The following is a 27,997-nucleotide window of genomic DNA, read 5'->3' as shown; positions in this document are numbered from 1 at the left end:
AGGGATTCATTGTATGTTGGAGATTCTCTCTTCTGTAGACTTTTTGACAAATACTCAAATAGGCACTGAGTCTTTGGCAAGATCCATGTGTTATGATTTTTTCTTCCCTGATCTGTGTCATCAGTCATAGAGTCAGGTAGCACAGTAATTTAGTGAAAGTAGAAAATACTGAGAAACAGGGGTTTCCATCTCTTCTATTGATAGAGCTTACACAACAATATATTACTCACGATTTTCTGCTATTTCCTAAAGAAAATACTGCAATTCAGAAAAGTAACAAGTAACAGCAAGAGCGCAGTGGTTTAAGTTTTAAACAGTACCTGAATTTTTTCTCATTCTTATTTTGAGGCCCCCTTCTTCCCCTTTGTAATATGACATTATTTACAGCATCTGATTAAAGGATTTAATTTTTGTGAAATAAGGAGACAAAAATATGGAAGCTTTTAAAAAGAAATTGGCATTCGGAGACAGTGAGAGTCCTGCAAATCCTATATGTTTATAGATAGAGTTTTTCTCCTAGGCAGAGCAGAGAAAACAAACTATAACAAAACAATTTAACACATGTCATTGTTTGTTCTTTTCCAGAAAGTGAAATTCATCACAAATTCATGAACAAACTTATTAGTTATTTGAAAAAATCCTATTACATGCATTCAACACTTCATTGTTCTAACTACTTCTCTTTGCACAGAACAGACAAGGCTATGTACAGGATACACTTGGTTTCGTCACTGCAAGCAATTCCTCTTGAGTTAGAATACAAATTTACTTTCTTTTTCAATGGGACAATTCCTAAAAGCTAACTAACTGCTAAAAGGATATTTATTATAATAAAATATCAACAGTAGTAAGTTAAGCACATGCTGGTCCCACATGAATCATATTAGCAAGGTATTTTGTCCAATATCTGCAAGATAACAAATGTATTATTTTCTACTACTGAGGAAGGCTGTTTCTGCAAACAAAAGCACTGTGGAACAAAGAGCATTGAAGGCTGTAGGTACAGTCTAAGCAGAATCATTTACCTCATCTAACATATTTGGGGAAAGCACTGTCAGTGTTTGTGAAGTATTAACAACAGCACCACATAAACCCTTCATGCACACAGTATGTGTATCGGAGAAATCAAGGACTTTAGAGCAGTTCAATCTTCTAATGAAATAAAAAAGCCTGCAGTTGTCTACTTGGCCCATGTTAGTGAAACGAGATGACAGTTTCACAGTAGCCAGAGTTTCTGACAGCGTTGTCAGAATTTCAGAAAAGAAGAAACTCAGGTCTGGGGATCCCAAGATATTAGCTGACAATTTCTTGGTGACAAAAGCTGTAAATTCTCCCTTCTGATTGCCAGCAGGTATAATAACGACCCCAACTGACTCAATATTTTTGCTTTCACTGCAAAATATTTTTGTGTGGAAGCATGGCATAGCTCTACATTTTTTTCTCCATGCTCTCATACTTAAGGGAGATGAAATAAAACAGATACTTATATTTAAATGCTTCTGGAGAAATAATCTGATGTTATACAAAAACAGAATAGGTAGTCTCCAGAAGTTCTCCCTGCAAACATAATTCTCCTCTTGCTCAAGTAAGTTTTGGACAATTCAGTCTTAGACCTTCACTAAGGTCCTTTTATCCCAGGTGTAGCAGCTTTCCTCTGGCACTGTCCCATACTGATTACAGGCCAACTTCAGTGTACTCTATTGCCAGAATGAGTTATTCTACCTTTCCACCTGGAAGCTTTTTGCTTTCATCCATTTGCATTTTGAACTAGAAAGGGATTAATTTCCAGGCATATTAGCCCTTGATCCAACTCAACAGATGGTTACACAAACAAGAGTGGCAGTATGAAGAAGGAAGTTGGAAGATGCAGCTGGGTTATGGATTTTTGGAGCTGCTCAGAACTTAAGTTGGACTAATATGCTTGCAAAACTCTTAGCTCCTGCTTAGTTTTTTACTGTGCAATAGCTAAGGGGTCGTGCTGATTTTGCCCAGCTAAAATGATTATTAATTTTTCTGGAGAACACTATTATTACTCCCCAAGAAATATAAAGTACAATTATGTGCAAACCAGGAGACCAACCTTTCAAATCTCAATCTCAAAGGATGTTTGAATGACACTGATAATGTAGTTATTTTACCATCTAAAGTAATTACATGTTTGTCACAGGTTAGTTGCCATGAGACAGTAAATCTCCACTAATTTCACACATTTAGTTGATTTCATCCCAAGACTTGAACCTATTTTTGTTTCTTATTATAAAGATATATAGATAGATATAAAGATATATTATTTATCTCCCATCCCTTCGCCTTTTTCCAGTCTTTTATAATAATAACCATGTAAGCAGCTATGAGGAATTGACCATGAGGCAACACAACAGTATGAGGTAACCAACTCCTTTCTTTTCAGCAAAACTAAATTTATCAGAACAGTTAACAACTGGAATTCCAGAGCTACAAGCCATTACTCAGAATACTTTCAAGAGAGCCCTTGACAGGTGTCTCGTTAAGACCATATGAGGCAGCTGCCTGTAGCAAGGAAGTAGAATGTATGATCTCAGACATACATTCTAGTTTTATGTGCTGGTGTTTGGAAACAGTTTTATCAGAGGAAAGAAAAATGTCCTTGAACATCAGACAAATATTCCTTGGTTATGGACATGCTCACAGTACAGGTGAGTAGAGGATGAGATCCATACTCCATCACAGGTACTGTAAACTGGAGAAAAGGGGGCAGTGCTAGAATGTAATTTGTTTCATCCCAGGGTCAATTACTTAACAGGTTAAATGACTCATGCCTAGAAGTGTCAGTTTCTTTTGAATAAAGGGTTAAACATGATCTATGAGAGAATAAAGCTAGGCACTGTCCCCTCTGGGCAGCTCCTTTTTCCTTTCATATTCTCTCTGAACGAATACATAAATGTTTCAGTACGATGAAAGCAGCAGAAATGGTGACCTTAGCTGCCCAAACATACACAATCTCAATCACAAATGAGTCTTCACTAGGAATTTCTTCTGAATCAATTTAGTTCTGCCTGGAACAATTCAAATCATGAACTAAGACAGAAAGCGAATACGGAAAATGACACGAGCCAGCTTCATAACACCCTTGGTAAAAGAAAAGAGCTGGAGCTGGGCCTTCCACACAGAGGGTGCACAGTTCCACAGCTAAGAAGATGAGAGGATAATAATGTCACCATTTACATTTATTTAACGACTCTTTGGTTTTGATTTTTGTCCCCCCGTTTTTTTCTGGACCAAAAGCTGAGGAAGTCAGGAATAAAATAAGTTGTAATTTCAGGAAGAATTAAGTTATTTTTTAATGTCCACATGAAAACACCAGTGGTAATAACTGTCTATCATCAAATATGACAGCTAACATGAAAGAGAAGGAGCCTTTAAACAACATCACTTTTTCTAGTATATCTATATATAAGAATACAAGTTTTCATTATCATTATAAACTTTTTCATCATCTCCTTTTGCATACCTATGAATTACAAAAAAATTGTCAGAGAAAGCAACAGCTTCCATTTATGAAAGTCAGCATTATAAATTCTTAGTAAATTGTTACTCAGCTGGGTGCTTGCATGATTAAAACCTTCTGGGCTTCAGAAGGTATTTTCTCTGCAGGATTTTGTCAAATCCTGCTTGGTTCCCTATTGGAAGCACTTAAAAGAAATGATGTTAATCTGCCCACTGTAGATGTATTTCTGTCATTTTAACATGTCTCTGTTACTTTCAGAAAAAATGATCAGCAGGCAGAAGATAGGCAAACAATTGGATGCATGTATTTTTGCTAATGCATATTCTCCAAAGCACATTGACAGGTACTATAGCTGGTGTAAACTGACGTATGTTTTGCTATCATTACATATTTTTTCAAGGATGGAGAGACAGAGAAATTCTAGACATTTAATAGTAACAGATATTGACAAAAATAGGATTACAAGGAAGCAGTCAAAACGAGCAAACCTCATTACTACCTACCTTTCGTTTGTTTGTTGGACAGACATATAAGTAGCTCAAAATCGTCTTCAGGCCAACTTTATCGTTCAATTTCTCATACGTTGTCCCATAATCTGTTGACCTATGATTCAAATAGAAATTTCATAAGTAAGAACACTTAATCACAAAACCGCAAGCCACTTGGCAGTTTTTCAATGCAAATCATACTTTACATAGCGGAATGGATCTCCAGAGTTTTTTGAATGATTCATGTAGTATATAATGATACTTGATTGTATACACACAGCATCATGTGAGTGCTAACAGTTTGCATTTAAATTAGATTGGGAAAAATTAAACCAGCATCTTCCCAAAGCACTTTAAAATAAACACACACAGTAAGAAATGCTAAATTCTGTGTATAGAAGATAACAATAGCCAGAAATGCCAAACAGCAGATAGCACGAGACTATAGTTATCAACTCATTGTATGTTCCAGCCTTAGACCAAATTTTTTTAAGATAAGAGTCCTTTCTCATCACACTGCAATGAAGCTGTTTCAGTTGATTGTTCAGTGAAATTAGAGTTCAGTTTTCTGTGAAAAAAGTAATGCTCTTCTAAAAAAGAAAACCAAAAACAACTATATAAGCATTTCAACTACAATTTCTGTGGTTTTATACATAAAGACTAGCAGATTGTATGGGCACATACCTTATTTCTTTAAAAGCAATCCTTTTCCATTGCTTGTAGGGAAAATAATATATTTCTGATACGAAAATTGCGAACAGAGATACTGACTACACATTTTGGGGTGACAAAAGAAGTGAACAAATAAGATTGCACTAAGTTCCCATGACATTTACTCTCAACATCTGACTGGAATGAAGATCAACTGTCAGCAGCAGATTTGTACTTATATTATGCACCTCATGCTTGTCTGAATTATGTTTTAATAACCAAGAAATTTAGATAATCAGCCCAAAACTAGTACAGCCAGCCAAATTCACAAAGATATTTAAAGTACTTAATGCCTATCATTAATGGCAGCATGGGTTTATTTTGTTTGGTTGGTTTTGTCAGGGAGCAACATGAGGATTAGATCTTACAATTGTGTTCCACACCTGTAGCTGATTCATGCCATATTTCTAGGATTTCAGATTTTGCAGTCAGTTCATTACGTGAACAATGCCGGGCAGGAGCAGCTTGGACTTTTATCCATTAAAACAAATTCCACCAAGATGAGGATTTGCATTGAAGCTGAGCTTTTCTATTCATGAAGTTTATTAAAGAATTAGTTTGCCTTTTGCTTTTGCGTAACAACTGGCTTGTGGTCTTTTTCCTTGCTCCCTTCTAAGAAACATATGCACCCGTGACCTTTGCGTGTGAACTTTCTTAGTTAGAAGATTAATGCAAAGTTCTCACCTACTGACTGATCTTTGCCTTTATAAGGTCATCTCCCCAAGGAGAGCATGTAAACTAGCCCAGCTATTTCTTCAGTAGACCTAGGAGAAGGACACTGCAATAGCTATGTCTGTTACTGAATATTTCAGAGACGCTCTGGTGTTCAGGTGCAGAAAGTCCAGCAGAAGGCTGAAGACAGCCTTGCTGGCTCACTTTGGTCACCTTGTCCAGCTCACTGCCCCACCTTCTACATCAAACATAAGACGTTTTTGTGAATTTAAGGCTAATAAACATTCATAATTAAAGGTAAGGATTAAGTTTGGCCTACTGAGTTAAGAAAAAATATATTTTAAATGAAGTAATGCATCTCTAAGCCAGTAAATGATTTTAAAATGGGACCCTTCAAAGAAGGATGGAAATGAAGAAAATTCAACCCACAAAACTTGTTTAGAGATTATTAAACAGCCTCACAACAGTACAGCCAAAGAGATGCTGAAGGTCTATTGCAAATTAGAATTATAAGCCTTGTCTCACTTCAAATCTCTTATTTGGCATTCATAGGCTTATTAACAGGTAATGTCATACTCATACGGAAGTGTGCACTTCTGCCAACATCTATAACAAACAACAAAAATGTTACAAGGAAGACTTGGAAAACTGTTTTTTGCAGATGAAGAAATATGCAAGTGATAAAAGGAACCACTGTTATGTCTTATTCCCATTATCCTGTTCTAAATTAGTAATAGCTTGTCCTCCTGTCTGTTCAGCTACAGTCTGTTATTCTTATGCCATTTTGTAGTTAACCTCAATGTTAACAGACAGATAAATGCTATGCAACAACAGATGGGCATTTAGAAAAGCTTTAACAACAAAACAGTGGTGGGTGCACAAAGAGCAGTGGAATTGAATCAAATGAAATGCATCTAAAGCTTCTGTTGGGATATGACTCAGAGGTATCAACAAACTTATTCCTATCATATATGCATACGTACAGACGTCGACTGGCAGCCTGGGTGTTTGTCTTTATTTATTAAACGGGTATATAAATATATATATATTTATAAATATATAAATAACAGGTATAATATATAAATATATATTATCAGCCATTTTGTGTTCCAGGAAGCAAGCTAACCTGGAGTGGTTGCAAAAGACAGAGGCACTTCAGCAGGTTATAGACAGGAGTATCAACATAGGATTATCAAATTAAATTCCTATTAACTGGAGGGGAACAGGTACGTATCAAGCAACATTTCCCATTCTTTGAGGGGCAGGCTGCTTCTGTGATGCTCTGCATCTGTATAAAACGAGCAAAACAAACATCTATCTGAATCATCTGAAAGGACCAAACACGGGACCTGTTGAGCTGAAAAACACAGGAAAGTAACTTCATCTGCTGAAAACCTATATCTACTGATATAATATATAATGTAGTGAACAGTAGGATGCATTTTATTAGGTCTATAGTGTAGACATGCACATGTAGAGGAGAGTTGTTGAACAGGTCTCATCAAATAATTTAAATCCATATGTAAATTGTTTTCTTTCAGAATGCTATAGGCTGACTTGCTTCATTTTGACAAGGTACAGTTAAGGCTAAGTCAAAGCAAGTCCAGCTGCTTGAAACAGGAAGGTCTGCAGAGAGATTTGAGATCTGTGTTGGTCTAATTAAATGAGAAGAAAAAAAGCAAGACATTAGCACACTGTGGATGTTGCTGAAATGCAGATAAGATACACCAAAGAATAATTTTCAGGAACAGACTATTTATACTTAACTGTGATTACCTCATATCTGTCCCACTATCCTAGCTGTCATTAGTTCCATTAAATTAACCCCAACTTTTACTAGTAGCTCTTCAGAATCAGACTTCCTACTCAGCTGGTAAATAAGAATGATTTCTGCAAACATTCCGTGAGATAAACATTTTGATTATTGCTAGTTCATTTATCAGTATAAAGAAAATGATACGACTGCAGTACAGAAACCACGACTTCCATGCATAATAAATTAAAAGAAAATTAAACTAAAAACATGCAGAGTAATTTATATTTTGCAAACTGTTTGCAAGAAAGTTGACATTTAAATAACTTCGTTATTATTCATTGACAGGGCTTTTCCCTCTTCTCCTGTCAGGGTAAATGACATTCCTATTACTGTATTATAATAAACTCCTGCACGTTTTAAATAAAGTCACTGAATTCCATTAGTCTGCCTACTGTCATAAATATATCTCAATCCAGTCCTACCAATATTTCACAACTATAATAGGCAACCTGAATCACCCAGTAACACGAATCCTATGGAAATTTTCTTCTTCCTCAAGAAGCACAGATAAATTCTGAGGACTGTCAGTTTGAATATATAAATTAAGTCAACTCTCTAGCAAGTCACTGCTTACTTTCTTTCATTACAAATTTAAGGTTGTCTGTACTTGTTTTAAAAAAAGCTGCTGAGGACAAGAAAAACCAACCTGTTGATGTTTCTGTTCAGAAAGATCTTTCTAGAAAATTCTTAGTAGGGAAAAAGAACATTAAACACCAGATTTAAGCAGGGTATCAACTTCTACTGTTCAAGTACCATTTTCTCTCCATAAATATTCATTAAGAAGCACTTTCTTTCCTTTTGCCACCAGCCATGACTGGCTTCTGTAGACTAATGTGACTGCTTTTTCTTCCTCCCTACCATCAGGAGACTGCCCTATGCATCATGCGCACTCACCCTCCTCCTTCACCACGGTTTTATTTGTGCTCTATCTGCTCTCCAAGTGGCAGCCAACCCTGATAGACAGGGCTAGGCGTAACTATAAGGTGCTTCAGGAACAGCAGAGTGAGCAACCCGCCATGACCAGGAACAGCATGAAGAGGTGGACTCCAGCATGTGAATTCAACCCTGATAAAAGTAAGATATTTTAAGCAAGAAATAGTCATGATTGTAAGATTACCTGTTCCAACCTTGCACATAACTACATTTGCCACCTTGGAAGAGACTGGCCTGTTGAGCACGAGATTTACCAGCCACCATTGTATTAATCTCTGCTCGAACAGTTTTTTGGATAGAAAGATTTTATACTGCAGACAGCAGAGCTGTGATGTCAGAGGTTGCTCTTATAAAGGCTTTCATTGAATAAGTGTTTGAATAAAGGAATCATTAATGCATTTAAGATGATCTTGTAGGCCCGTGAAAAATAGTGGAGCTGTTAATGCAGGAGCTTACTAATGTTCCTGCATATGATGTTTCATGCCTAAACTCTACCACAGAGTTGTAGACTTCTGCATTCTTGCTTTTGGGGGATGTTATATGCTCAGGTGCTCTTCCCTCATCACTTAAATCGAAACTCTTTCCTTCATGGCTTTACAGCCAAGTACTAAAGTTCCTCATTGATTTTTGTCATGCCATGCTGTTTCACAAAAGCTAATAACATCAAAGTCATCTTCAAGACAACCATTTAAGTTCACTTGTTCTACCTATTAAAGCCTTTTACACGCCACTGATAAACGTCACTTTTGGCTTGATGCCTATTTTGATTTAACTGCTTCCTGACTAACCCTGGAAATGACCTGATCCTAGCTTCTTGCTGCTCCTCATTTTCATAGCAAGTTACTTCTGTTTTTCAGAAGAATTACCTTGCCTCACCTGAACATTTCTCACCACTTGCTGATATTCTAACTCATATAAACAATTCTCTAAACCTTCATCTACTTCCAACCAAAAATCTATGGTTCTCAAAGACAGACATTCTGAAAAAAAAAGTTATTTCGTAACTTTGAAGAAGAATTGCAAAATGTAAATGCAGTGAAATCTGTATCACTGGACCTTTCCTAAGGACTGCTTCTCCACAAAGAGGCCACTCTTGCCCTCATTTGCATGTTGCCACCCTGAAGTCACACTCTGAGTGACTGCCCCCTCAGCACGTAGGTTATTGAGTTAGATAGTCTGAGACCTTCAATGCAGAACACAGGACTTCCATTTAAAATGCTTTTATCTTACTGACTATTCCGGGCATTTCTACGCTGAAAGCATTCTCATCTCTACCACACTGCCTCTGCTTAAGATTTTCTGCTCTTTGGTCCTAGTCGTGTTGTATATGCCCTTCTGGCCTTTCTAACCAGATAGATGGATCATGACTGACTTCTGCCTATAACTTGTGTCCTTTAAGCAGGGATTAACATAAAGTGAAGCTAGTTCAGAGAAGTGTCTTTCATGGCTGTTTTGTTTTCTTTTGTTTGCTTTTTATCCTTCATAACAGTTTGGATCAAGAGGGCAGCATTAGCAAGTGGCCTGACAGCAGAAACAAGGCAAGAGCTAGTTTGCATTTCTTTAATTTAACATCTCTAACAACACTGCTTATGTCACAGAGCTAAGAACACTACAGATTTACCCTGACAGGTTGAAATTAACTTTTAAAGACACCTCTAGTGGAAAGAAATAGAAGAGATTTTATAACTCAAGGGACCAACATGACTCACTTCCTGAGTAAACACATCTGCAATGACCTTGTTTTCTCATGAGACTCTCAGCAGGCTGGAAACTATTACTGTTTCTCGTTTTCTAGGTGAGGGAAACTTAGGGAAAGACTAGGTAACCAACTTTTACATTTCAAGTCTGTGACACTCAACTGCATGTTCCCTCAGGCTCCACTGACTTCCTACTCCATCCTGAAGCATAAACTTGCTGAGGTTTTGTGCATGTAAATAAGAATTGAAAAAACCTTAGTAGAAATGTCAAAAGAAAGAAATGTAAAATGAAATAGAATTTAAATATATATTTTAACAGATACAAACTGCCATTTAGAAATTATCTTGCTCCTAGTTTGAGTTGTGGCCACAGGTTTTAGTGGAAAGAAAGTTATGAATTTTTACAAGAATTTATGGAAACATGTAATGTTTGTCCCTTCTGGAAAGAACTAGTTCATCACAGAATGAAGATTCTCACCTATGGAAGCTGTCTAGAGGACTTGGAGGGAGGGGGAAAAAGGAGGCTAAAAAAAAAAAAAAATACACACTCAAATTTCTTGTAGTTTTTGGCTTAACACAGTTCAGCTGATTATTGCTATAAATAATTTAGAGATGTGACAAGCAGTTCATATTTTACATACTGAATTAGATAGCTATTCAAAATCTTCACCAAACAAGAAACAAAGGAAACAGGGAGAGCCAGGAAGCGTTTCCTTTAGGTGTCCTCAATGAGTCATTGTTTTCCTTCAAACAAGCAACTTATCCACATTCTTGATAATGGTTGTAGAAAGACAATTTGGTCAGCTTCCCTTCACTGCTGCTTCAGTTGGGAGTTACTCAGATTTACAACCTAAGTGAAGAATATTGGTCTCTTTCCCTCCCTCCAGACTAGGTGACTCTCAGGACTACATCATATCTGAAGCACTGACCACCCATCTCCTTTGCATAGGTGTAGTAAAGGGTCTGGCAGAACTCATAACCAAATGGCTAAACCTCTATGTGGTACAGAATGCTGTAGGTAGGGGATGCAGTTTTACAGCCGTCTACACTTTTTGTCACCCAGAGCTGAGCTGAACAAACAGGTGAAATTCAGGGAAACACAACCATCATGGTAGAACTCACATTTCTGTGAAGTTTCAGAAAAACTGTAGCATAAAGCTAAGATACTCAAAGAGCAAGATCAAATACATCAGCAGGAAAGTATATCAAATTTTAAATAAATGGAAATGGTACACATTTTTCTCCCCTTTAAATGTTCTCCAATTTTAAATGTCTGTCCTGTGTTGCTTGACCAATAATCCAATTTTCACTGTATTGTGACTTCTCCTACTTATGGGGTAAGAACAGAGAATATGCTTACAGTCAGTAAAATCCCTATTCTCCAATCCTCTGCCTGTCGAACAGGGTTCACATCCCAATGATACTCTTGCATAAATCTGATCTATTTACTGCGGAGTTGCACCAGTGCAAACACAGAACGGGCCAGTTATAAACACCATAGACTCCTCATGGCTTGGAAGCAGCTGCTGGTGAGAAAACAAAATGATCTTTGCTGTCAGAATGCAATCTATCCTTTTCCTCCTAGGAGTCATTTCACATTACAGCACCTGAATACATGAGAGAAGGATCGGTAACTCCAATACTGGATTAGGACCAGTGGCATTTGGGAGCTGATATACACCAGAAACTGAGATACTGTTTATCCTCATGTATCTAATTGTACGCACACTCAAGCGTTTTCTCCTTCCCTGTCAAAATCTACAGCATTATTTTTCTATATTTCAGCATTATTTCCAATGAAGGAACAGACCCTGATTTAGTGATTAAGAGTTTATTGGTTACAGATTTGTTTCTTGCTACCTCAGTAAAACTGGGAGGAATCTGAGGACTACAGATGGAAGAGCAACAGTCCAGAAGATCTCATCCGCCTTACTTTTTCTTAAAAAATAAGAAAAATAAAAATAAACCCACAAGGCTAAAATGCAAATTTCCTCCCTTCCTGCATCACAGCATTTTCTACCAGGTACAACTGCAACTCAAAATGAAATTATTCCCTTGAGCGCAGCATGATTTAAGGTTTATGGTCATAATCAAAAATACTCATCTTAGGTATGGTGAATACTAAAGTTGCTCTTCCATGCATTTAAATTAACATATGCCATTTAAATTAAAAGAATTCAGACAGACTAATGATTCTCCCTGTCATATGTTTACACTGGGCACTGACATCTCTGCACTCTTAATGCTTAGTTCTTGCTTGTAAAGTGGCTCTTTGAGTGTTGTATCTTCCCATTTCCACCCTGGCCTGGTGTAAATCACACAAATAGCTGGGACTGTAGCCCAGTAATCATCACACTATTAACTTTCTAATTGATGGTAATGGCCAGAATAAATTTCAGGCACCCCAAGGGGTGGTTAATGGATTTTGTAGCTTGGGGGCAGAGCAACAGGAAGCTTTTCCATTAATCAGTGAGATGAGACAGTCATGTCCTACACTCCCCATCCCCATCAAAACACTGAGGTCATAGTAGCTTCATTGAAAACATAAGTGTTGCTAGGCCAAAAAATACAATGCAAAAACCAAATCCACAAAACCTCACGGTGGGCTGATCTTTGCTAAAAGATTTGATGTACCACATCAGAGATATATTAGTACCCACAGTCACATTACACATCCAGAAAATGCATTTAGCTCATCTCCAATTTTTTTTTTTCCTTATTTTCAAGCATCGCAATTCCAAAAATCTGGATAGAGCAAGAGTGCACTGGAAAAAGATTACATAAAAAAACATTTCACAGTCTTTCACCCCACTAGTATCAATGCTGTCTTCGTCCAATGCATTGAATATTTTATAATATGGTCTGACTGTAACTTCAAAGGAAAAAAAAGCTCAACTGAAACAAAAAGAAAATGAAACACACAGTTTCAAATCATTCCAATCTGTCAAGATTTCATTTTTAAAATATTTTGAAAGATTTTACCTGACTAATATTGCATTTCTTAGTAGAAAACTGTTCCACTGAAAAAGTTTCAATTAGTTCTTAGTTCTAGAAGAGAACAGGCAGCCCCGTTAAACTACTACCTTAGTCTGCCACATCACCTAAGAAAGAATTTGCTGCTGTCTGAGCCTTGAATTCTTTGTAGTATATGTATGAGACGAGTACTCACGAATCACTAATAACTACTTTAAAACATGCAGATACAAAGATTTTTGTATCTTTTTTTCTTTTTGAAACCACCTGAAAGATGCAGCCATACAAATTCTGTCAGTTTAAAAGACTACTCATCACCTGGAGCCATGCAGCTGTTTTCTTCCTTTCTTGGTTGGTAGGAGCATATTTATCACTATGTATCTCAAGAATCAGTGGGGTTATAAAGCTTGCTATTTATAGGTACTCTAGGGCTATCAGCAAGTGCCAGTAATTTGTTCTTTTGACATCTAACCTCAGGTCAACTCCAGTAGCAGAAGAAGGATTTTTTTATTTATTTATTTATTTTCCAGGAAATGAAATGAAAGTACACAACAGAAGATTAATACAGTATCTTGGGCCTGAAGAGAATGAATGCTCCCAATCATTCCACAGGGGAGAAAAATATAAAAGGTCAATGGCATGTGCTATGTATTAAGAACAGAACAAGATGTGGTCAAGGTGAGGTGTTCAAGCAGACTATTAGAGAACTGATATGGTGGCATTTGTGCATAAAGGAAATGAAGGCTGATAGTTTAGGAATGAGCTCAACTCCTCTAGTTCTTTGATTTTGAAAATAATGTAAGTCAGAACTATCTACAGATAAAATGGTATCTTGTTTGTATGCTACTGGCAAATGATTAAAAAAAAGTTGAAAGCTGGGCCATAAATTCCATATTAGAAAAATCTTACAAGTTGCCTTTTTGCTTGGTACTGCAAAAAGATATCTTGCATATATCTCTGGCTTTGAGAAAATAAGGACTGTAGATTGAAAGATTTTGACAAGACTCCTTGATACTAAAATTATTACTGATGGGTCACATTTTTTCCATTACTCAAAACTAATATACAAGTGCCTTTATAAAAAACTATGAAATTGGACCAGAAGATCTTTTCCCCAGGCCACCTGCTTTTAATTTATTTACAGTTAAAACAAGAAGAGCCTTTCCAAAGCTACGGGTGCCCAAAAACATTAATTATATAATCTAGTCATCAAAGTTACGTTTCCAGTAGGAACTCAGCCAGACACCTGAACTGTCCTTCTACCTTGTAATCGTAACAGACCTACCGTCCTCAGCCACCAGCAATTCCCTGAATGCAGACAAGTCTTTCAAAGTGCTTGGAAAGTCAGCAGATTTCAGCTTTGCTAACCCACCTGTAATGGTGCATTCTTCAGTCACTGAAAGCTAGTTCTATTTAACTAGCAAGCAAATAAAATTGCAATACAAAGATAATTGGCAGCAATTTCTGTTATGTGACCTTGAACCACTTCTGCCAGCTATCATCTTCCTCAAATTATGAAAAGCGTCATCTTTGCATTCTTAGAGGCCTTCTATGAAACATCCAGTAGCCTCGTTTCCATCAGTTAAATTAGCATTAATTTAAAATAGCTGAATTTACTATAGTAATGAGTCTAAAGACTGTAATCGCAATTAGTGTACCATGTCTACAGTTCTCCATTACCTCAGCTCTATAACCTCTAGTCAATTTGATTTCTTCCCTTCATGGAAGACCTTAAAATGTCTACTTTTCCCCTCAAATCTCACACATGACCTCAAGAGCCATGGAAATACCTGAATTTGTGTGCAATGCCATGCATACGCTCCCTGCAAAGTCAAACACACTCATGCAACCACCACTAGTGCAGTAGACTCAGACTGCCTACATTCATACTGATAAATGTTCTACTGGAGAAGGAATAGGTGTTGGTGCATACTATATGGGCCCACTACATTCCTACTGTAGGAAATAGAAATTGCATCAGTGGAAAATAAAATATTTTGTACATCTGATAGACAAGATATTAACATTTACTTCCAGGTTGTGGGTAACGCATCCTACTTAGCCTCTAGCCCAAAAACGAATATATTTATTAAGTATTATCCAGTGCCACACTGAAGTACTCTGTGTCCCAGAACAGCTGGCTAAAGTCATGCTAATTTCACCTGCATGGAAGCCAAGTCTGGTACAACAAGAATTATTAACTGCAAAAGGTTCCAATCTGCACTCTCGAATTACAAAGATCGCACAGCTACGTAAAGCCAATTCCCTCAGATAGAAGAACCTCCCTAAGTCACTGGACCATTGTCCGGGAGATGCTTGCCAAGTCCTGTCCTTCTGCTTGATAGAAAGTCACTGATAAATGCCTCCACAAAATGGATAGTCTTCAACTTAGTTTTATTAGGACCCACTTAGGGTAGATAATTCAAGAAACACCTGCCACAACAGCCAAGCACTGAACTGCCATACTAGATGGTAGAGAAGGGAAAGCAGTAAGAGTGGGTGAAGTTCAGCTAGAAGAGCAGACATGCTTGCATCAAAAGGTATCTCCAGAAGCCCACTTTCAACATACATCCACATGCTGCCTACATCTATCACACAGATAGCTAGAAACCTAATAATTTGGTGCTTACAGGTCCAACAGCCAGTGAAATAAGACCAGATAACCACGACCAATTCCCCTAGGTCTCCACAGATCAAAACAGAAAAAAAAAATAAAAAAAATCACCCTTCTTCCATGGATTAAAAATGAAACACCATAAATACACAGAAAATAGCCCATGATTTTTCACTGATTGAGAACGAAGTTTCCTGTTCAGCCTATCTACACTTACAATGAATACAGCACCTAAACTTTCACATCATGTGTTTTTTTTTCCCCCCATCTCCATTCTTTTCCTTCTGTTTTAAAATTTATGGTTACAATTTAGGCTGATCTCAATTTCCATTAATAATATGTGCAACTAATGTACATTTAAGTGAATTTAATCATGTTGTAGTGACAGGTTTAGCTTAAAGCAGGTCCTCACTTAGAACTATCAAGTAAATTTCTCTTGAAAAGGTCAGTTTAACATTTAACAAGAGGGACCATTTTAGACAAGTTAGAATTTGCTCCACTTGTTTCAAGTGCAAACACTTTTCAAGTCAGCTTCAATGGAGGCATGTCAATCAAATGAGAAAAGCATCAGACACCAAAGGGGGAAGGTTTACTTATGCCTCCATACAGTCATACCAAAGGCTGCTGAGTAATATAGACAATACTGAACCTTGTGTGAACAACCTTGTGAGCTATTGACAAGGGTATTATGCGTGTCTCAGTAAGAATAATTGTTACTCCTGCAGAGGCAGCTCAGCTTTCCAGGACAGTAGCAGTATACGCAGAAGAAATACCTGCAATCCATTTCAATGGCACTTCCAGCATGGCCCACCTTACCTGTGCTTATGCAGGAAAACATTTTAGCATTACCATGACCAGTATCAGCAGCACAGTGCCTCAGATTTACATACCCTTTATCAGTGGAATCTTTATAAGGTTCCCAGGTTCCACAAAAATATTTAAGTGTATGATCAAAATATAATATTTCTCAGTCAAGATTTCTGGCCAGTTCAATCTTTACTTCCATATAAATCCATATATTGGTCCATTCTAATTACATCTTTCTAAACCTTCTGCAGTTAACATACTCTTTTAAAAATGAAATTGATCAAAACTGGACACAAAAGGGTATTCATTTTACTATCATATGGTGATAGTATCACCATATCATACAAAATAGAGGTGTATAGTTTTCAGATAACCCAAGAAAGGTATTAGTCACAATCTGATAATAAGGAAGAAATAGCTTACTCCACTTCAAATACAAGGACTCACTGGAAAACTCCCAGATGGAAGCAATCTGTAAGTAGAGATGTTTCCCTCTTGGCTGCCAGTCCTTAAATAAGGTTAGGGAGAGACAGATGCTGGGTCCACTCCTTCTGGTCTCACACAGATGAACTATTTGCACCTGTGCTCCCAGGGTTGGCCATGCACCTTCACCAAATGCTCAATCACTGGTGCAGGCTGTGACCTAACAGTTCCTACACATACGGCACCGGAGGATATGCAATTACCAACATGTTTGTAGAAACAAGATCCTAGTTCTTGGGAGTTTCACTACTTGTAAAAGCTTCAAAATTAAGTTTCTGTCATAGGAAAAGTGGTACATAACTAATGTGTATCATAATTTGAGCCCTGAAGTTGCTCAGCAGACTGAGAAGCCTACACCCATGGATTCTGGATAATCTTATTATGCTAAAAGCCTGCATATTCACAGCTGCTAGGAGGCAGAAAGACTCATATTGCTGGGAGGCAGAAAAATATTCTGTGGGAGCCAAAGCAAATTGAATCCAAAAATGGGAGAAAAGCAACCCCCTTGCTCTTCCTCCTTTGTAACTTGCAGCTGGTGACTCCTGGCATTATTGCAAAATAAAAAATAAATAATAATAATAAAAAAAAAGCTAAAGCATTTGGATCTTTGAACCAGAACCTCTAAGGAACATGGCGACACAAGATTTTGTAGCACCTCCATGATGGAGCCTTTCTTCGCTGGCAGTCACCACGATTAAGACCATCTGTTACTTTCTCACCCATGAAGAAATGTAATAGGTCCTAGTAGATCTTCTCCATTATAAAATGAGTTTTTTCCCTAATGTGTTTTACATTGGTGTCAATTTCTGGGCAGAATCTAAACATCCTCCAGGTACACATCCCAATATCCTAGCCAGCCTGTCATTTGGTGACAAGTTTCACAGTCTGTTTATGACTAAACAGTTTCAGAAATGTAAAATTCATCACCAAACAGGAACTGCCTATCTCCAGCCAGCTGACTAATTTCATCATGATCTAAGTTTCCCATTTAATCCCAAGCTCTCAAGGAGTCCTGGAGAGACCACTCTTTAGTAACTGACATCTGCACTGTCACTGCCTGAATAATCATTATTTTACAGGCTTCTACTTCTGCCTGGAAAGTGAAGGGGTGAGGGGGAGGTCAAGGGTGGATTGGTTGGTGGGAAGACATTGAAAGATCAGAGATAAAACTGAAATTCAGTCATCTGCAGGGTCACCTTGAAACGTTTCAGACACTTGCCTTCACCTTACAAAATGCCAAAGCAAAAACTGTTGCAGACTCCAGAAAAGAATTTCCTAGCACAATGTCAGAAGGAACAGATTAGTTCATTCTGTGAACTAAACCCAGCTGAAATATAAGACGTCCAGGCAGTAGTGGAAGGAGAGGATAGTCTACAGCAAAATAGTCAGCTGAAGTATTGATGTTCTAATGCTCAGACAGCTACAGAAACAACAGCTAGGGCTGGTATTGCCACAACCACCAATATACTGAAATCAAATCCTCTTTTAGACAAGGCAAACACAGATACAGTCATTTTCAAATGATAGAAAACTTTAATTTAGGGGCGTTCTCCATCTGAGAAAAGCTTTCTGAGCCACCATGTCTTACTAATGTGGAGCAATGTTCTCTTTTAGCCCTTCAAGCTCTGCTTGTGGATATGATAGAAAGAGGTGTTTAACAACGCAACAACACTCATGATTATGGAGAGCAATAGACTCACGGGCAATTTGACCAATCAAGATGACAAAGACTGGGTTCAAAAAGGGAAGGGCTCTCCTAGCAGCAGTTCATTAAAATGAAAATGAAACTGCACCTTTCCAGTGTAACAAAAAGGATTTACTGGTCCATAAACAGAAGGGAAAGAGAACAGCCTGAAAAAGTTCAATTATCAGTAAGATATAGACAATAAAAATCAGATATAGGAAGCAGCTAAGATTGGATAGGCTCTTGCATGAGAAATGGACAGCCAGGGTAAAATGCCTGATTCTGTTCTGTCAGTATGCTTTATCCTGAAGGACCTTCACTTTCTGAGGGCTATGACGAGGTGAGCAGGAAAAGGAATCTTACTCTACAGGGAAACAGTACAGAAAGAGAAATGAAATTCTTTGGCAACTGTACTGTCACCTCTCAAACATTAAGTCTCTTTTGTCCCCATGAGTTGAGGCTGTTGATCTAAATCAGAGGCTGAACAGCCTTTGCGCACCGGACTTATGCATAATGCTCAATTCCTAACTCACCTAAATAAAATCTTCAAATAAGAAGACTCCTCTGGGTATTCAAGAAGGGAGATACTGGTTCAGCTAATTAGACATAGTTATCATAGTAGCTAATCAGCATACCTACATTAATCCCACTGATTTGTACCAGTTGGGGAATTGTTCCAAAATAAATCAAGGGACTAAGACAGTACACACCTTCGGGAATTGCTGAATATAAATCTTTGGCTGAGCAAACAAGAGATGTAGGAAATGAAGGAGAAGCTGAGAATAAAGTTTAGTTTTAAAAGCTGGGAGAGAAGATGGACAGAAGTCATTCTTGTGGCAATTGATAGACAATAGACAGTCTGATCAGCAACACCTGATCAGGTGTTCACCTGATCAACACCAGGGTAGGCAAAAGTGACTGCATTAGGGAAAGAACTGGTAACTAAACACAATAAATTATGAATCCCAAAAAGTCAGTCAAGAGTGCAGCAAATTACAGCACTGGAACACAAACAGTAAATCATGCACCTCTGCCTGAGGAGCTGAGCAAAGATCTCCTTTCTTAATTTCTAGAGTAGCCCTCTCCACAGTTTCAACAACCAGAACAGTCTTTTCATCGCAAATTAAGATATTCTTACTCATCTTCTCTAGGGCTCTGGCAGAAAGGCAATGCTATCAGTGCATCTTCATTACTTGTACCACTGGGCATTACATCAGCTGGTAGTGCTGACACATTCTGCTCGATTCAGAGGCCAGCAAGTTCAGGTCTTTGAATGGTAGAATTGTGTTTTCACAGGACTGTGTAAAAATAGTGCTGCCAGCCAGCTCCTACCGAGAATAAGTCTCTGCAGTTTGTTTACATTAGGACATTACAACTAGTAATAAACTCCAAGTTTATGAAAAAAAATGTTTTGAATTCAGTGCATTAGTAACAGCAAGCTTCTGTTTTTTAGCAGGACAGGCAAGATTCACCTTCCATTATTCTCTACTACAGCTGTACTGCAGTGTTACAGCTTACTTTCTGCTTTTAGAAACCACACACTGAGTGTAGCTGGTGACTTAAAAAAAAAAAAAACAAAAAAACACCACAACAAAAAACAACTACACACAACCACTATCGAAGACATGAAGCAATGAGAGGCCATGGCACTTTGCTCTAGGGAAGCAGGACGTGGGCTCGCTCAGTGTAGGATGCCTGAGGATTTCTCCTCCTCTGTCTCCCAGAGAAGGTGCAACGATTCCGGTAACATGTCAGCAAGGATAGCTGCTTTTGCTCTCCATCAATCAAATTTTCCCACATGCAACCGCCTAATTTCTTTGATACAGTACAGCAGTTGCCAGACATTGAAGTATAAGAAATCCTTTATCCTGAGTCAAATTCTTCCTTAGAGTTTACCTCTGCCTTAGCATCTCCAATCTGTTAGACAATAAGCTGATGCATACTACCAAGGCATGTGAGCTTGATGCTCCATGAATCCCTATCTGTTCGATAACCTTGATCATTAACTTCAGCCCCTACTCATAACACGCCAAAATTTCACTAAATCAGGTGACAACAGCAAATGGTTTAAACTCATCCCAGGCAGCAGACAGAATCATTGCCTGAAGTGCCAGCAGCTCTGCCTTCCCCATTGGTGAGCACTGGGCTCACTATTGTACACATTTGACTTACTAGATTTTCAGATGCAACAGTCCTGTTTTTACAATAGGTGTGTAATTCATAGGTACCCAAATAAACAGAAAAGAACATATCATTTTACAAATGCCGATTTGGTTTATAAGAACTATTTTGCTTTTACAGATAGCACAAAAGAAAGTAGAAAATTTCTTTCAGATAGGAAAAACTGGTGATGAGCCTGAGCCAAATCTTATTGAATTCTACATCAAAACTTTCCACAAACTTAATGACAGTTCACAAGAGATTCTAATTGTCATATATAATTACCTAGAAGGACATTAGGAGTTCTAGGACTGAGAAGTCATATTTATGACATATCTGCATTTGGCAAAGTACCAGTCTTATAAATACAGTATGTAGCTTTCAGACCAGCACTTACACTTCTTGAAAATAATGACGTTCATCAAAGGACAGAAGTAGGGAGACCAGGGAAGCATTTTGGAGAAGAAATGAAGGGATAAACATGAGTAGGAGAACTAGACAGCAATGCCCAGTGAGATGCTAAGGTACGTACATGACTGTCAAAAGTGTAGACCAAATACATACATATATATTTTAAAAGCATCTGAGAAATTGCTGATGTAATCAGTATTCTCCTCCCACTTTTTGAATGGATTTGAGCTCATTAAATACAGCTGGAAGACACTGACTCCTACATGCAATAAAACAGGACCCAGAATGAACAGAATTATGCAACCAGTTCTATACCACATCTCATGTGCATTCTCCCCATATGCCAGACTGAGCTATAGCCTATGTAGCATTTTCCAGTTAACAGAAATCCTACCATCAAGAATTGATCTTCAAAAAGCCCTTAACAGAGGGCTCAATGCTTTAAGAAGTTATGGGCAAAATAGGGAAAGTGAATGCTGGTATCATTCCATGTATAATGTTACCTGTAAACACTGCCAGTAGTAACTATGTGACTCACCTTCCCCTCAACCTTCTTTCTCCACCACTGAAATTCTGCAGCCAGTGAAAGCTGACTCATCTTACCAGACATCAAATCTCCTGCAGAAGCTAAGGCTGCCTTTCTGATATTCTCAGGACAGCAAAATCACAGCTTGCTAGAACTCTGTCTCTGTTTCTACCTTTCAGAACAGTATTTCTACTAGTATTTTTGTGAGGCTATTTCTTGAGAAGTCAAATTTCTCAAACCAGAAAGGAGGTAGATTCAATTCTCTCTACATCACATTCAACCAGAAGAAGGCAGGACTATCATCATTACATACATTTAGAAATTTAAACCAACAAGGTCCTTAGTGTGAGTTCAGGCACATTAATTAAACAGGAGTCCCTGCTGCATTGGGTGATGTGTCCCAAGCAGCGGGATTTTTAGTCAAGGTCATTGCTACCACTCTGAAAATAAATATTTCTGGGGATAGTAGGAATAACATGGACAACCTGAAAATGCTATAGTGATCAAGACATACAGGACCACCAACTTAGCCCATGGTATGACATTTTCCAGTAAGCAGCATGTTACAAAATCTATACAGTATAAGTTCACCAAAGCAGCAAAATTCTTTCTTATTAATCACTGGAGCTTTCCAAAGCCTTCCTTTTTAATTACTCCATTCCTTAAATAGATAATGCAATGCTTAAGAGCAATCAGTAAAACTCAAAGACATTCTGTTTTCCACCTCCATATGGAGCTCCTGGCCCTAAAGGCTACAAACAAGTGCAAATTTATAGTCATTTACTTATTTTTTTTCCTTTTACTTCCATAGGGCACTCTATCTAACATGGCAAGAGGCAAATAAATTCCAGAAGATAAAATACAGCTGATGGAATTTGCTTTCATCACGCAGCAGGACATGACATACATAAAGTGTATGGAAAATGAACTGGATAGCTAAAAGGCACAGAAATTTTCTCACTTCTCAAGCACTAATTCAGCCCTCACTTTTTAGCTGTCCACAGTTTCAAATGTTAAAAGTTTGTATTTGTTCAAATGCTAGATAAGTTCAGAGGAGGAAGAACAACTCCCCCCCCCCTAAATGTACTCAAAAAAGGCAATTAAGGACCTCAACTTGATATTTGTTGTTTTAGAAATGCACCACCCAATGCCTCACCATGCTCACATCCACTGTTTGGTCTCCATTCAGCAAACACCAATGTACGTCAATAGATGTCATCTTTTTTCCACATGGAGAAATTCAGTGATACACCTTTGCTTCATATACATGTCCATATCAAACATCATTCTGTCAAATGGCCCCTCTGTTGCCATCTCTCTCTCACATGGCAACAAAACGTAACAGACTCTTGGTGGAAAGTTTCAATCTCTATTGCCATACCACCAACATCCACTTTGGACATCATGGGCCAACATCATGACATAGGAGGTACTTCTTTCAGAGCAGCCCTTGTAGAAATTAAAGACATTTTAATTGCAATCTGCATGTGCACACACAAAACAGTTCTGGTATGTTGAACTTCCCTCCCCTGCAAAAAGCTCACTTTCAAATAGTTTGTTTCAGAGGCAGCAGTAATAAGCTGAAGACTAAGTCAGAAATCACAGGATCAGGAACACACCACAATAACTTTGTTAGGAGACATCCATTCCTCAGTGAAGTTCAGCTTTCTTTCAGAGAAGCAGATAGAGCTCAATAGAGTTGGTGCATCATCTCTGGTGAAGAAACACTCTAAGCAAGGGACCAGAAGCCCTAACCAGTATTCGAGGACTTACAGCAATCCATACATATAAAACTAAACTGCTATATCTCTATGCAAGTTTGGTTTTTTTTTCCAAAGAAATTTAAACAGCAATTCTGCTAATCAACAACCTTTGTTTACTCTGAGAATCTCACTCCATCTACTTTCTAAAGGAATTGAGTCAGCAGCTTCTGAAACAATAAAGAGCATTTGAATGTAAGAGAAGCCAACTGACAAACCCAATGGCTTTTTAATGGTGTTAATAGAGGGGATGGACAATGAAATTACACTTATTACAAGAATGACCATTATTTTCTAATGGGACAAAGATTAAATAGTCTTTATAGCTGCACTTACTGTATTTTCAACCACCTTTTCTGTTTACTCTGCGTTTTGATGACATTATATGGCTAAGCAGTAATAGCTATCAAAACAACACCAACAGTAAGAAAAACCTAACAATAAGGCTGATGCTACTTTAATTCCTACAGACAGAAGTCGCTTACAGAGCAGATCAAACACCAGTGGAGTGTGGTGTTTGACTCAAGTCAGTGAAGTAATACCAGCTTCAACTAGATGAAGAGCTGATTTCCCATGCACGTTTTCTAAACTTTACTATGTCTTCACTACAAAAAAAAGAGATTTCTACCCCAGCTTCAACACTTTTCATGTTTTGTTCACTTTATTTCATCATTCATCACACATTTCCTTTTCTTTATTTCACCTACCAAAATACTATTCATATAAATACACATCAAACTGCTCACCTGTGATTTCAAGTATTTGTTATAATGCATGACCTTAAGGGGAGACATTTAATGTTAAGACCTCCTAGGATATTCTGAGACATTTTAAGATTAGCAGCTTCAGATCTGTTGTAATATTTTGCACCTATTCTTTAATTCAAATTAGCACTTCACCATGCAAGCCTTGTGCTGCATTGAATCATTTGGAATAGAAAATGTAAAACAGTAATGTAAAATTATTTTACGATAATGGAAATGAGCAAATTTAGGTATGAGATGCAACTACATTACAGTAGCATCACTTGCAATGCAAAAATTCACCTGTTATAGGGTCCTGTGCTACCATAAAAATATCATGGTGGACATCTTGTGTCAGCACAGAAGTGAGTTTTATCTCTGATGATGTCAGAACAGACATATACTACGAACAGACGTCTGCATAAGACTTCAAGAAACAAGAATCCATATTTCCCTTAAATACTATCAGAGCCTTCAAAAGTTGGGATTCTCTGACTTCCTGGGACACAGATGGCAACTTCAGTAGCCATGTTTAGGTTGTTTCTGCTGCATAGAAACATCCTCGACAGCACGACGCATTGTTGAATTTTCAATTTCTCTTTCAATTCTGTCCAGAAATTCCATAATGCTTGCAGAGAAGAGTTAGAAATTACATATTGTGACAAAGTCTATCAATCCAAATCAGAATCATAAACATCATCTAGTTTTAATTTCATTATAAATTCAACTCCTGTCTCCCTAGTTTATATATTCAGCAATCAAAACAGTCTATTTTAGCCTCTTCACAACAGGACATTATGCTTGGTTCCCTGCCTATTCTAACTCCTACACATTCCCTGATCATAGCTCTTCATTGTACTGAATACAGTATGGTTAAGTAAAGCCGTCAGCCCTTATCCTACTATTATGCTTTGTTGGACTAAAATTTCTTAAGGTCAGCCCGGCTCACTAACCAATCCATTTGATCACTGTGACAATCTCAAGTCACAGCAATTCACTACACTGCTTGTCACAAAATTTGGAAATTACACTAGTAGGATTTATTACCACACTAATTATACAAATATCCTATACCACTCTACCTTGCAGAATGCCATTAGAAATGCCTTGCAAGGAGAAAACTCCTCACAGATGACTTTTGAATTTGCTGATTCTTGATTATGCCAAATATTTATCTTCTGTTTACCACAAACCCAGGTAGTGTCCTGTTCTCCGAACTATGCAGCTCTCTTGTATCACAGTAAGTTCATTCATACTTCTACTCACTCAGATTACAAACTGGCCTGATTATCTCACATAGAAACACTAAGAAATAAAATTCCCATCCTGAATCCAGGACCCTTCTGCCTCAATCAAACAAATTACTGCATTGGGGAAGAAAAGTCAGGAGATCAAAAATAACTCATCCAGTTCTGTTAAGATTGCTTTTGGCTTTCAAATTGCTGTTGTGAATCATCTTAATAAAGCACTTAGGGAAATAAATCAAAAACTATTAAGACACTCGTGACATCACACTTGCTTTGAGTAACACCCATATCTTGAATTTACAGTACATATGTGCTGAGTAGGTGGTGTAGTTTAAAGAAAAAATAGAAGAAAAATGTATTGGCTTCTTCCTCCTTTGGCTCCTTTAACAGAGATAAAGCACTGGGACTGTAATGAGCTTTTCTTACAAAAGAGTCAGCATTGTGAAAGCTGTTAACATACAATGAGAGATTACAAAGAATAAGACCATTTACCTTTGAAAAGGGAATACTTAGAAGGGAAATTTACCGAGGTCTTTAAGTTTCTTTCTTACCACCTCCATCGTGACTAGCCTTTAAATTTTATGCTGCCTCATAACAAGAGAGCACATCGTCACTTGAGCATTGGCAGGGAAGCAGAGAAATGATATTTCCACAATGCCTGTAGTCAGCACACACTGCTCGCAGCAAAAAGAGGTCAGTCTCACAGACCACAGTTGTGCTTACCGGAAAGGACTGATAATTTAATAGCCTATAATACATATTTTAAAACAGTTACTCATGTTAATGTGGCATGTCTTCAAAATTCATGCTTCAGGGCATAAGCTGATTTCTGTAGTAGGGCAAGAAAAAAAATTATCCTGAAGATAGTAGGATTCATATCAAGAGTTTAACACTGATAATAGCTGGCATTTGTTGGGCAGTGCCAGAGGCAGGCTAGGGAAGATAGCAGAGCACCTCTGAAAATGTAGAAAATTCATTTGGAGGAAGAATTCTGCAAATGCTTCACGTTACCTACTCTGTACTAAAAAAGGGTGTTGCTACCATGGAGAGAGAAGGATAAATGCTTTGATTTTGCCTTCCTCATATCTCAGAAACTGCAAGATCAAAGCAGCTGAAGATATAAAAACTATTAGGAAAATAAAGATGTTTCATTTATTCATAAAGAAGAAATGATATAACCGTAATTCTCAGAGATTTTGCTTTGCTGCTGCCTTTAGTGTTTCTTTCATTTAGTAGCTCTCTCCTGCAATGCTGCACAGACCACAGTCATAAATCCACTTCTGTGTTGATGTCCCTTTCCTGGAAAGAGGAAACAGACTGTCTATCAGGAATGCTATTGAATCTCACTTCTTTCTACTCTTCTGCAAGTATTAGCTTCTCTTAGAGGAGAACCCAAATTAACAATGTCATACTTTGGTCCAAAGATGTTGATCTACACAGATCCCCAAGAGTCTCTCAAAACTCTGTACATTGCTGGATGCAAAGACTTCAGAGGGTTGTCTTGCTAATGAGCCTTGCCTTCAGTAGTAAAAATTGGCTGTTTATGGAGGTATCCACCTCATTCCAACTCCCTTCCCATCCCCTCCTGGTTTGCCTTCCTAGCCAATATAGGCAAATCTGTATATCAGTTGAAGACTTTCAATATTCTTTTCACCACGTGAAAAATCAGCAAGTTAGCCTTTCTCTCACCACCAAAAAAAAAAAAAAAAAAGATGTGATCATGAACAGTCACTTGGCTCTAGGACATCAGGTTTTACGGAAGAGCAGAAGGGAATAAACAGGAATCCATACAGATATGAACACAGATATACAGTAAAGAAATCAAAATAAAATGCCACTTCCAAGGAAGTCACCCTGTTTTCGTGTAAAGAGTATCAGTTAATGCAATGCACTCAGAACTAGGTGCCTATTTAAATATGAATTTTTACAGTACATTTTGTCCAGATGTTTTACTACTACCTCCAAGAGAGACCTACAGACTCATCTGGCTCCTTTTGTAGTAATAAGCAGCTTTCAGTGTTTGTCTATGTAACTCCCAGGGCACAGGTTCACAAGTATTTGATACCTGGATCTGAAGACCCCAGAGCTAGTATAGAAAGCATTAAGCATAACTGTAAGTAAGCTCAAAACCAAATATATTATTTTTCCAACAAGTGAAGACTCTGAAAAGGCGACTACAATTTTATACAGCTTCTCAAAAAGAAATGTGTGTGCAGTGGGAAGCAGAAAAAAAAAATTAGAACATGAGGGGTGTTTTGCTCCCTGCTTCTAAACCAGTAACTACAGCACTATTTCTTTGTTCTGCCTTATCAGCTCCAGTCTAGCTTGTTTGCATTTATTACGTAGCCACAACAAATGGATGCACCTCACAGATCAATTTACAATTTTTATTTTTTTTAACTGTGTCATTTTCAGAAACAAGTACAGTCTGGGAAACAGGTGTGCAAGTTAATCTTCTAATCTACAGAGGAATAACAAACTGCACTTGAACATTATGTCTATAAAACAGCACGAACTTTGTGCATCTGTTATTTACAGTATATTGATAATATATGTCAGAATTAATATTCATTATCTTGATTTACATGTTTTTCACAAAGAAAATGGATTTGTATTCTTCTGATTTACTTGACAGCACTCCTACATTTCATGACTGGCTGCAATAGAGAACACGTTTCTAATATGCCTAATAAATTTGCATTGTCATTAATATGGAATGTTTTATACATGCAGACCAGGCAATGAGGAACACATCTCTAAATCCTCCGCTGAATACAATCCTTCA

At 37.7% G+C, this 27,997-nt stretch overlaps 1 protein-coding gene across 3 annotated transcripts in view; it reads right to left on the bottom strand.

Moving 5' to 3' along the window:
• SORCS1 (sortilin related VPS10 domain containing receptor 1) overlaps positions 1–27,997 on the bottom strand; it is a 269,815-nt gene that overhangs the window by 149,521 nt on the left and 92,297 nt on the right. For all 3 annotated transcript variants that reach the window (XM_052677145.1, XM_052677146.1, XM_052677147.1), the window contains exon 3: positions 3,991–4,090. In XM_052677145.1, the coding sequence (XP_052533105.1) occupies positions 3,991–4,090 (100 nt within the window). The remainder of the gene's footprint in view (positions 1–3,990; positions 4,091–27,997) is intronic.

This window comes from Tympanuchus pallidicinctus, unplaced genomic scaffold, assembly GCF_026119805.1.
Source record: "Tympanuchus pallidicinctus isolate F22 unplaced genomic scaffold, pur_lepc_1.0 scaffold16, whole genome shotgun sequence".
NCBI lineage: Eukaryota > Metazoa > Chordata > Aves > Galliformes > Phasianidae > Tympanuchus > Tympanuchus pallidicinctus.
Note: the sequence above shows the minus strand (reverse complement) of the source record. Positions and strands in the feature narration are given on the sequence as shown.